Genomic DNA, 12,445 nt, shown 5'->3' with positions numbered 1-12,445 from the left:
GGATCTATACAAAGATCTATAAAAATGAATATACTGAAAATATATATAAAAGACATTTTTCTCTTATTTTTAATCACTTCAAAAGATAGCTGTCTAAAGCAAAAATAACAGCAATATAGCATGGGGTCAATATGGATAGAAAAGTAAACTATGACACACTAGCACAAAAAAGGAATTCAGAGTATGTAAACAGTGCTGTAACAAACATCTTCGAGCATGAATCTTTGTATGCACTGATTACATAATAAGGTCTAAATGCTTTGCAATCCGGCCTGAGTTACCACTGTAGGCCTATTCCCACTATTTCAAGTAAGATACCCCTACATCAGCCAAAAATTGAACTATTCACCATTTTTAGATGATGTTATGGCCTCTTGCACATTATCTCCTCAGCTGGTGATTTCTACTCACATTTAAATGCTATACAATTATTTCTCCATATAGCATCTACCCCATTAGATTATGTCTTAAGAGATTATGTTTAAAATCTCAGTGGCAGGCATTCAACAAGGATATGTGAAATGAATGGATAAAAAATGACTAGTTGGTAATAGTTTTCCTAATACAAGTGAAGAACAGAATTATCTAAGGTAATTAACAGTGATACCATGCTTATACCTGACATTCCAACTACCTTTAGAAACACCATTATTACCTTTTTTGAGCAGTTCATCTGACCCCAAAAACTCACTTAGGATTTATTCCTTTTAATACTATAAAATTCTGCAAAGGTTCTGCTCTACATTTCACTATGCCAAGTTCTATTACTTACAACGGCTGGGTGGGCTGATGTCCATTACGGTCAAAGTAGGATTGTCTATGTCACTTCCCCTTCTTCTTATTCGACTATCATCATACTCTGGGGTAAAGATACTGCTTCCACTACTGGTGCTTAAGGAGTGATCAGTAGGACTGAAACTCACAGGAGACCGGAAGCTGGTCCCCTGGGTCCTTCTAGCTCTTGGAAAAGTTTTACGACCTACAAAATGAAAAGAGAATGACCTTATACCTTTTATTAATATGTTGTACTTTTAAAGTATTTAAAATTTGTAATGTAGAGAATAGAAATTTGTCCTGTGACTAGGCTAAGAAACTGAAATAGCAATGATTGGGTGGGAAAAAATAAACAGAACCTGAATATGAATTCAAATAATCTCTTATGATAAAACATGTATGAGTGTGCTCACACACACATACACACACAAATCATAAAAAGGAACCTCCTCGCTTCTGGAGAAAAAGGAGAAAAAAAATTTACTCTTTTTCCAATAATGATTTTAAAATCTAAAACAAAGATTCAAAAGTTCATAGGTATTAATTTCTGTCTTTTCTTTTTGAGATAGAGTTTCACTCTTGTTGCCCAGGCTGGAGTGCAGTGGTACAATCTTGGCTCACTGCAACCTCCACCTCCCAGGTTCAAGTGATTCTCCTGTCTCAGCCTCCCAAGTAGCTGGGATTACAGGCACCCACCACCATGCCCAGCTAATTTTTCATATTTTCAGTAGAGACGGGCTTTCATCATGTTGGCCAGGCTGGTCTCGAACTCCTGACCTCAGGTGATCCACCCACCTCGGCCTCCCAAGGTGCTGGGATTACAGGCATGAGCCACCGCACCTGGCAAGTAATTTTTTTTCTTAAAGGGATGATGTAAGTATCAATCTCATCATCAAGGAGTTATTTTCTAGTATCATTTAAAAATTACTTCTTTTGGATGGGTGCAGTGGCTCATGCCTGTAATTCCAGCAATTTGGGAGGCAAAGGCAGGCAGATCACCTGAGCCCAGGAGTTTGAGACCAGTCTGGGCAACATGGCGAAACCCCATCTCTACTAAAAATATAAAAATTAGGCTGGGCACAGTGGCGCACGCCTGTAATCCTAGCACTCTGGGAGGCCGAGGCGGGTGAATCACTGAAGATCAGGAGTTTTGAGACCAGCCTGGCCAACATGGCAAAACCCCGTCTAGACTAAAAATACAAAAATTAGCCAGGTGTGGTGGCAGGCACCTGTAATCCCAGCTACTTGGGAGGCTGAGGCAGGAGAATCCCTTCAACCCAGGAGGCAGAGGCTGCAGTGAGCTGAGATCGTGCCACTGCACTCTGGCCTGGGAGAAAGAGCAAGACTCCACCTCAAAAAAAAAAAAAAAAAATTAGCCAGGCATGGTGGCATGCACCTATAATCCCAGCTACTTGGGAGGCTGAGGCAGGAGAATCGCTTGAACCCAGGAGGTGGAGGGTGCAGTGAGCAGAGATCATGCCACTGCACTCCAGCCTGGGTGACAGAGTGAGACTCTGTCTGGGGGGGAAAAAAAAGAAAGAAAATTACTCCATTTTGGCCAGGTGCAGTGGCTCACACCTGTAATCCCAGCACTTTGGGAGGCTGAGGCAGGAGGACTGCTTGAGCCCAAGACTTCAAGACCAGCCTGGGCAACATGGTGGGACACTCTCTGCACACAAAAAATTTTTTAATTAGCTGGGTGTGATGGCAAATGCCTGTAACGGCACACATCTGAACTCAACAAGCCAAGGCAGGAAGACCACTTGAGCCCAGGAATTTGAAGTTACAGTGAGCTAAGATCATGCCGCAGCACTCCTGCCTGGGCAGCAAAACTTTGGCTCTTAAAACAAAAAAGTATTCCTTTTCTTTAAGGTACAGCCAAGTCTTATAAGTTGACATAAAGCCAAAATGCCCATTATATTTTTGTTATAACACAATTTCCTCATATTTTTCTAATGGTATTACACAAATATGAGGTTTAAAAAAATTTTTTTTAATTTATTTTCGTTGTTGAGATTTTTAACTGTTCTTGTGGTCTAATTGCCAGAAACTTACCATCATTATACTCTTGATGATGATATGAAACATGATACCTTCTTGGATATGTTCCTCCTTTTCCAAATTTCTCAAAGATAGGGTTATCATAGTCTGTTAAGACATATAAGATGGTTATCTTTTATTTTAAAAAATAGTTAAATATTTCTAATGATGAAAAGCACATTTATAAATTTTTATTTGACTTTTCAAAAATCTCCCCTCTCCTTCCCAGCCAAAACATTATCCAATGACATAAACATTTAAACATTTAGAATTTAGAAAGTCTAACCTGAAAATTCCTGATGATTATCTGGGTAGCTCTGTGCCCTAGGCATTCGTGATTTTGGATAGCTCTCTCTATAAAGAAAAAAATGTCACATTAAGTTTACAGTAAGTACGTAAGACATTAAAAAAAATCTTTAAGCAATATCTGTATCTGTGCCTCTCTGTATGGGTGTGTGTAAAGGAGCTCACTTTGAAAGGTTAGCGTAACTAAAAAAGAAAAACTACACTAACTTGGTACATGTAGGCAAAGAGCCTGGCTTTAAAAATTAACCTTACAGTACAGTGGAAGAATGATGTATTTTGGAATCATAGGTGTTTCTAAGCACTGTGTTTCAATCCAAGCTCTGCCACTTAACTATGTAACCTTGGCAAATCACCCTTCTGCATCAACAAAAAAGATAATTTCCAACTAATCAAGTGTATACAAGTAAGGTGTCCAGGATAGTTTTTTGCAAATGGTGAGTACTCAAATATATAGCTTTCTCATTACTACTTCCGTGAATTTCTTAAATGTCTACCTTGAGGTAGACATTGACACATACAGAAATTTCATATACATGGACAAAAAAAACTTAAATGTGCATTCCCATACAATATTAGTTATTTTTTCAGAATTTGCTTTCATAAAGCAATTCCAGAGAGGATTACCAAGAATACTGTCCTACTGAGAGCAGAAGGGGGAGCACTTGTAACAAAAAATTCACATTTTGCAACTTCATCCTGCTCATATTCCTGAACAGCTTTTTCACAAAAGTACTTAAATGTTTGCCTACACGTACCAACATGGCACAGTGGGCTACAATTACCAATAATTTAAATTATTTCTAATCTGGTGCCAGAATGAACATAATCCTGAACAGGTGAAATAACTTAGGAAATCTCCAAAAACAAACATATTAATGTAAAAGTTGACAGCACTTTCACAAACACAGTTTTAAAAGTAAATGTACATAAATTCTAAATTTGATTTGCCTTCAAACACACAATTTTGACATGCAGGAATACTCAAACTATTATAATCAGGTATCATTTTTAATAACAAAGATACTGAATTCCATGAGGTAAAGGGATTTATACACACTGTGCAAAAATTAATCTGCCATCAGTATATACAAGTACCAATTATATTCCTCTGAATGTAGCACAAAAAAGTTACTGATAATTCAACATGCTATCTGTATGAATATTTACCCATATCTATTAAAAAAGAAAAACTACTATAAACTGAGCATGGTGGTTCATGTGTGTAATCCCAGCGCTTTAGGAGGCCAAGGCAGGAGGTTTGCTTGAGCCCAGGAGTTCGAGATCAGCCTGGGTAACAAAGTGAAACCCCCATCTCTACAAATAATACAAACAACTTAGCCAGATGTGGTATTAATAGCAAATGTCTTTGGTCCTAGCTCCTCAGGGGTCGGAGGTGGGAGGACTGATAGAGCCCAGGAGGTCAAGGCTGCAGTAAGCTGCATTCAAGCCACTGCACTCCAGCCTGGGTGACAGCAAAACTCTGTCTCAAATAAACAAACCATCCAAAAACTACGATAAATATTACCCATCCAAAGGACTATCAAGTGATGGACAACTTCCTGAGCCAGAATTTTCAGGGCTGCTTAAAGATAACGGATCCAGCATCTAGGAAAAAAAAGCAGTTCCACCATGATTCAATTAGATATAACCAAAAGTTGCTTATTTAAAAAAACCTTCCTTAATGAGACATACTTCATGTAACATAAAATTCACCCATTTAAAGTATACAAGTCAAGGCTTTCAGAATACTGAGAGCTGTGCAACCCTCACTCACCACAATTTTAGAATAATTCCATACTCAATAGTGGTCACTCTCCAGAGTTACTCATTTTCAAATTGTCCCTTGTAAGCAAGCCACGACTTCAAAATTTCCTAAGAGAAAAATATTCTTTCTCTATAGACTATTGACTAAATAATTAAAAGCTACAACATTTCACACTATTTTGCTTACTGAAAACTGAACAATGGCCCCACCCAAACTGAGACTAATGACACTATGACTGTTACATTATTAGAAAATGTGAACTACTATAATAGTGTGAACATATAATGCAATGCAATGTTAAGGGAATAATAGCAACTCCATGAAAACATTTTAATACTATAAAACTAAAGTATTTTTTAAATGTTTCCGAAAGTTTACAAACCTCAGTTTCATGAAGTTAAATATTTGTAGTTTCATTCGATCTTTCAAATGTTTAAAAAAAAGCAATCTGGCTATTAATTCCAGGATTACAAAGCAAATGCATTATCATTCACTCACTCTCATTCATTCACTTACTGAGCAATAAAAAACCAGCTGTATTCCAGCTTTCTTTACACAGGCACAAGTACATTAACGGGCATTTTCCTATATTTTTTCTATTTTGTTCAGTTGAGAAGATAGGTAATTAGAGACGAGATAACACACACACACACACACACACCCAGTTACCTGCCAGATCACACTGACCCTGACAACATCTCTTTAAATTAAATTTAAAAACTCAAACTTTTGCTTACTTGGTCCATGCTCTCTGGAATGAATTCTCCTTCACTGTTGATACTAGTGAATGACCCATTTCGGGCAACCTGGTGTAATTCATCTGGAATGTATCCTGGGGGAGGAGAACTTCTATCTCTACTAGTAGGACCTCAAGGAAGAAAAATAATGTAATTTATAATTATAGGCAAGGGAATCAAGTTTTGTTTTAAATAGGCTATATTTCTGAATTATATCAATAATACTTTCAGCAAAAGAAAATTCAGTTTTTATTAAAACTTGTCAGAACATTCATTTGTAAAACTTCAAATGGTTTTATAACCTTTGTAAATTCCCACCCTATCATAATTATTAACCTCACCATAATATTACTTTTATACTCACTAGGTAGTATCGTATTCTGACTGCTAATGGGATGATAATACAATATAGATTTCCGGCATTAAGACAGTTTAAGTAATCACATTTCTTATGAGACAATAACCCACTTTATTTTACTTGGTTCTGTGGAAATGATGCTATATTTATTATTACAGTGTCTCACCTTTCCTCATAGTTTTTTGAAATTAAACTATAAGACAGATATGGGGAAGTTATGTGAGCATTTAAGTTCTGGTCCAATTTAAAGCAAAAAAGGTTTCAGCTTTATGTAAAGGAGTCATTGTGAGTATATGCAAGCATTTGTTAGTGAGACAGGAGAAAGAAGAGAGCAAAATGATTACCAAGACATGTGCATAAAAGAGAATACTGTCCACACTTGTCTGTAAAATGATTAGGAGCTCAATTTGAGTCAGGATTGATTTAGGCTTCGTAACAACTGTAGCCACAATAATATTGGTCCCTAATATTTTTATTCCTTCCATATCCCCGTGCTTACAAAAGAAGATCAATATAGTCAATTACTAAAAGGAGATAGAACTAAAAAAAAAAAAAAAAAGGCTATGAAAATTTTGTCTCCCTATCTGACAACCCATTTTTCACAGTAATGCATATGCCAATGCACTCTTGGTTGAGACCTGTTTATCAGCATACACTCCTAACCTAAAGGAGTTTTTCCTCTATCTCCCTTTTATAAAAACAATTAAACAACTGCCAACATATAAGAAAAATAATGGTCATATCTAGCAAAGCCTTTCAAAGTTTAAAGCAGTGCCAATAAAAGACCACTAATTCTATACTTCACGATTTCCAGTTTCTTCTTATGCTGGCACTGACGTCAAGAATATTTATTAGAGTAAGATTGAGGTATTCAGTGTAATTTTAATTCAAAATATATTTAAAATGTCAATTTAATTAGTGCATTTAGCTTGCTCTGTCTAATGCAACTAAAGTGAATTAGAGCTGGGCACCGTGGCTCACGCCTGTAATCCCAGCACTTTGGGAGGCCGAGGTGGACGGATCACATGAGCTCAGGAGTTCGAGACTAGCCTGGCCAACATGCCAGATGAAACTCCATCTCTACTAAAAATATAAAAATTAGCCAGGCATGGTGGCAGGTGCCTGTAATCTTAGTTATAAAGTGAATTAGCAATTTTTTAATAAAATGACAAGTACCATAATGTGATAAGAAATGGAGATAAAGAAAGAAATGTACAATGAACATCTGAGCTTTGTACAATGTACAAATGTACAATGAGCTTTCTAGTTTGAAAAGTAAAATGTACAAGTGTTCTCTCAATTTAATGCTACAACAATCCCATGACTTAAAGAAGAAGACACATTTACTGGTCTCAGGTTCATCAGAGAGCTGGAATTTGAATTTGGCTATTTCAAATGTTCTTTCACCAAATTTTAAAACTGTATCGAAATACATCTGAACGAAAAGGACAAGCCATTTGTATTTTGCTTGTGTATCACCTCTGCTGCTCACATTTCTGCATTCCTGAAACCCAAAGTAGGACTTATGTAGACAGACACTTAGAAGAAAATGGTCATAAAATAGCTTCTTCTGGGGACCAAAAGAGAACACGAATAATGTCTATTTTTTCGGTGGTTCACAGGCCAATTCAATTTTTTCTTTGATTATCAACAATCCTCTTCTGTTACCAATCTCTTTCAGATTCCCAACCACATTTATTTTGACAAACTCTCCTGCGTCCTCCTATTCATCTGTTTTTCCTCCTCTTTAACTTTTCTCTTTTAAATCCGCCCCTCATACATGTTTTCATGCCATCTTTAATGGCCATACTCACTGCCCTCTCTGTAAGAACATTTATACCAGTGGTTTTTTGAAACAATGTAATGCTTTTATCAAATAAAAATGTAGATTATCCATGTTTTATACAAATTGAAGAACAGACAGAATGGAGAGTTCAGAGTATCTATGTCCAACTCATGTTGCAAAAATAAAGCCACCTTAAAAACACAGCATGCAAAATCTTTATTTCTTTATATCATAATCTTGACAATAAATGGCAAATGAAAACAAATAATAATAAAGTAATAATAAAGCATAATATAAAAATTCTTAGTATCTTTATTTTGACAGCATTCTTGGCAATCACTAAAACCTTAGAGAAAGGCTTGTGAATTTACAGTCTATTAATTTTAATATATTATAATTACTTCAATTTTTTTCCTCCATTCTATTTGTATGATTAAAACTTTTGGCCGGGCGCGGTGGCTCAAGCCTGTAATCCCAGCACTTTGGGAGGCCGAGACGGGCGGATCACGAGGTCAGGAGATCGAGACCATCCTGGCTAACACGGTGAAACCCCGTCTCTATTAAGAAATACAAAAAACTAGCCAGGCGAGGTGGCGGGCGCCTGTAGTCCCAGCTACTCGGGAGGCTGAGGCCGGAGAATGGCGTGAACCCGGGAGGCGGAACTTGCAGTGAGCTGAGATCCGGCCACTGCACTCCAGCCTGGGTGACAGAGCGAGACTCCGCCTCAAAAAAAAAAAAAAAAAAAAAAACCTTTTTTTTTTTTTGAGATGGCGTCTCGCTTTGTCACCACGCTGGAGTGCAATGGCACAATCTCGGTTCACTGCAACCTCCACCTCCTGGGTTCAAGCAATCCTCTTGCCTCAGCCTCCTGAGTAGCTGGGACTACAGGCATGTGCCACCATGCCCAGCTAATTTTTGTAATTTTAGTAAAGATGGGGTTTCACCATGTTGGCCAGCATGGTCTTGATTCTTGACCTTGTGATCTGCCCGCCTTGGCCTCCCAAAGTGCTGGGATTACAGGCATGCGCTACCACACCCAGCCTAAAACCTCTTTAAAGTTTTATTTGAATTTGTTGACATTAAAATACCCTCAATATATAAACAAAGAATTTAAATTGGAGATTACTAATCCTGTAAACTTGAATTTCCAAGGGACATCAAATAAATAATGTATTTAACTTAAATTACAGGAAGTAGAGAAATAGGATATTAGTTATCAGGAATATGTTTAGGTGCTGCACTACATTAAAGGATGGAGAAGAAATTGAGAAATCATTCATTTCATAATTCAGACACCAGCTTTCTTACCTATTATAGAAAGCCGTTTTTTCCTCTCTGCTCCAAATACTGTATTATCCAAATCTTCTAGTGATGGCAATGGTTCTAAATTAGTAGCCTACAAAGGAGAAAAGACAGTTAATGCTATTTTTCCTCCTTGGGGCTTTAAACAGAATCCTCTCCCCTACCAAGTACAAACCATTTTATATAGTTTGTGAGCCTTAATCAAATCTTCTCTTTGAAATTTTAATTCTAACATAATTCTTTCTAAGTTGTCAGTTTCTATTAGCTTCATATGTACAACATATTATAGTTATGTATAACTATGACTGTGGTTTTGAGGAGCAAGGATATTAATGTATAGTAATTAAAGGATGTAAGTTTACATTTGATCATAATGAAAATATTGCAATGATTACAGAACATAATTATGTTTCATATATTAACTTTTACAAGCCTAAGTCCTATAATTCTTACTGAAAAAAATATCCCAAGTCATACCTGTGTACTTCCATTTATTACAAGTAATATCTTGAGGCTCTTCATATGAATACTACGATCCAGCAGTTCCACAGCTTTGTCCAAGTCATCTTGAGTAGTTAATGGAATTACCAACTAAAAACAAACATAAGGAATCATGCAGCTATCTCACCAGGTCAAGTCTTCCACGAGCATCTCCACTACTAAGGAATTACAAATGTCCAAATGCCTTGCTCTGTGATTTGTTCCTATGATGAAAGTCTGAATGTGTACGTGTAGATTGTTTTGCCCTCCTCATTCTACCACCACTAAAATCTTAGAATGAACATAGATGTTTTTAAATTTGTCTTTATTAATCATTACATTATTTTAGAAAATAACATTTAAAGATTAATTTTCTAGGATATTTCCATAATGTTGCTAAATTTAAGTTATAGTATGTTTGCCCCCAAAAAGCATGAAGGAGTACAGACAAAGACCATATGAAATAAAGGTACTACTTTTCTTCTGTATAGATGAAACTCAGTTCTTTTTTCTTTTTTTTTTTTTTTTTTTTTTTGAGATGGAGTCTTGCTCTGTCCCCCAGGCTGGAGTGCAGTGGCGCGATCTCAGCTCACTGCAAGCTCCGCCTCCTGGGTTTACGCCATTCTCCTGCCTCAGCCTCCCGAGTAGCTGGGACTACAGGCGCCTGCCACCTCGCCCAGCTACTTTTTTGTGTTTTTAGTAGAGACGGGGTTTCACTGTGTTAGCCAGGATGGTCTCGATCTCCTGACCTTGTGATCCGCCCGCCTCGGCCTCCCAAAGTGCTGGGATTACAGGCTTGAGCCACCGTGCCCAGCCAGTTTTTTCAATAGTAACCACAAATTTGTACTCTCAGCTGGTGTGCTCTTCAACATACCAGCATCCTGAGTACCTGCCATGGAGGACAGCTGCCATGGAGGGGTACCGCTAGTAACATATCTGCAATCTACGGCCCACCTAGAGTTCTTCTCTCTGAGCCTGGTGACCTGACCACTATACACTAAAACAAATAAGCTAATGAGTTAACTATTCCATAGTAAACCCTCAATGTGGAATCTGCTTTCATTAGTCTTCTCATGCAGCAGATGTTATAGAGGACAAAAGCACCTAAGAGGTCTATGAGAAAAAGCATAATTCATACAATTTAAGAAAATAAAAATACCTTCTTTTTTTTAAAAAAAAAGTCAATTTAGTAACTTAAGAAGACTGTCAAGAACATCGAAGTATACTCCATTTCATTGAAAGAGGAACAGAATAAAAACAAGTGAACATATTCTGCACTAGTTAACCTGCTCTACTTAGCACAATACACGAGCCATTCAAATGCAAGGCTGAGTTAATTTGGAGTCTCTACAGTACAAATTCTTTGAGGACAAGGACCCCCATACCAGCAGTGAGCAAAGAGCAGACAACCTGGTAAATGCTGTTTAATAAATATCACAGTGGTAAAAGCTCAATCTGAACCCAATCCACTAGCTGGTATGGTGTGTGTTCGTTCTGCAGACTTCTTTATGAAAAAAGTCCTTGAGGTTTTTGATTTTTTGTTTTGAGATGGAGTCTCACTGTCACTCAGGCTAGAGTACAGTGGCAATCTCAGCTCACTGCAACCTGACTCTTGGGTTCAAGTGATTCTCCAGCCTCAGCCTCCCCAGTAGCTGGGTTTACAGGCATGCACCACCACGTGTGGCTAATTTTTGTATTTTTAGTGGAGACAGGGTTTCACCATGTTGGCCAGGCTGGTCTCAAACTCCTGACCTCAAATGATCTGCCCACCTGGGCCTTCTCAAGTGCTGGGATTACAGGCGTGAGCCACCTCACCCAGCCAAAAAAGTCCTTGTTATAAGAAATGCTGCCAGACACAAAAATAAAGAAAGATTCATGTGAATTCCCTCAGACAATCTGCTTGCACTTACTTACTCTGTTCTTAAAATATAATCCCAATTTCTGTTTGTAGCTAATTTTGTATTACTGTAAGTGACCAACTAACTGGGCTCTTTTTGCTCTATGAAAATTTTTTTCTAATAAAATACAATTATCAACTGTTTGGTATCATAGAACAAGCTTGATCTACTGATCTACTTAAATACATTTCTATTTCCCACCAATTATGAAACATATTGGTATATCTTGCTTCTATCTTCAATAGTCTATTACTTTTTAAGCACTGGGAAACATTTTAAAGCAATAATAATGACTGTTCTGCCGATTTTTCATTTGAGGGGAAAATCTGAATACTTACTTTTACTATACATTTATAACTGGATTGTTTACTTCTCCAAGATACTGCTACTTTTGGGGGAAAAAAACACTAAATCAAATGACAGAAAAAAAAATATGAACATAAATGATTCTGCTCTTCTTCAGTCTGCTGCTGTAAAATGTGAACCTCCTGGAGGAGTGCCTGGTGCAGCAGCTTAGGCACTGCCTACAGACCTAATGTGATCCTGCCTGTGTTCTAAGGTTACCTATTACAAACTGTAAAATGAGGATTAAGAGTCAAGAACACAAGTCCCAGGTTATCTACACTATACTAAATAAATCAGAGAATGTTTTCTTGCTTGGTGAATTCATTTCAGTCTCATTCATGAAATCTAACACCCTCTGGCCTATTTTTGATAAATCAGTTGTTTGTTGACATAAATCCTTTCTAGAAAGGAAACTTAAAATTGAGTTTGAGAACCATTAAATAGAACTGAAATCTGAAAGAACTGAATTATCTTCCTGACTTTACACAGTGAAGTATCAAGATAGCCATTAAAAGGTTCTCTAGGCTGGAGGCAGTGGCTCACGCCTGTAATCGCAGCACTTTAGGAGGCTGAGGTATGCGGATTGCTTGAGCCCAGGAGTTTGAGACCAGCCTGGGCAACATGGTGAAACCACATCTCAACAAAAAATACAAA

General features: G+C 37.4%; 1 protein-coding gene across 1 annotated transcript in view; it reads right to left on the bottom strand.

The window, feature by feature from the left end:
• The window catches only part of MAP3K2 (mitogen-activated protein kinase kinase kinase 2), an 89,694-nt gene that overhangs the window by 22,602 nt on the left and 54,647 nt on the right, over nt 1-12,445 (bottom strand). The window contains exons 6-12 of the mRNA XM_025403862.1: nt 9,546-9,659; nt 9,075-9,162; nt 5,623-5,753; nt 4,646-4,725; nt 3,101-3,168; nt 2,830-2,922; nt 773-979 (exon numbers count right to left, since the gene is read on the bottom strand). Of these exons, the coding sequence (XP_025259647.1) occupies nt 773-979; nt 2,830-2,922; nt 3,101-3,168; nt 4,646-4,725; nt 5,623-5,753; nt 9,075-9,162; nt 9,546-9,659 (781 nt within the window). The remainder of the gene's footprint in view (nt 1-772; nt 980-2,829; nt 2,923-3,100; nt 3,169-4,645; nt 4,726-5,622; nt 5,754-9,074; nt 9,163-9,545; nt 9,660-12,445) is intronic.

This window comes from Theropithecus gelada, chromosome 12 (assembly GCF_003255815.1).
Source record: "Theropithecus gelada isolate Dixy chromosome 12, Tgel_1.0, whole genome shotgun sequence".
Lineage (NCBI taxonomy): Eukaryota > Metazoa > Chordata > Mammalia > Primates > Cercopithecidae > Theropithecus > Theropithecus gelada.
The sequence above is the reverse complement of the archived record's forward strand: the minus strand, read 5'-3'. Positions and strand labels throughout refer to the sequence as shown.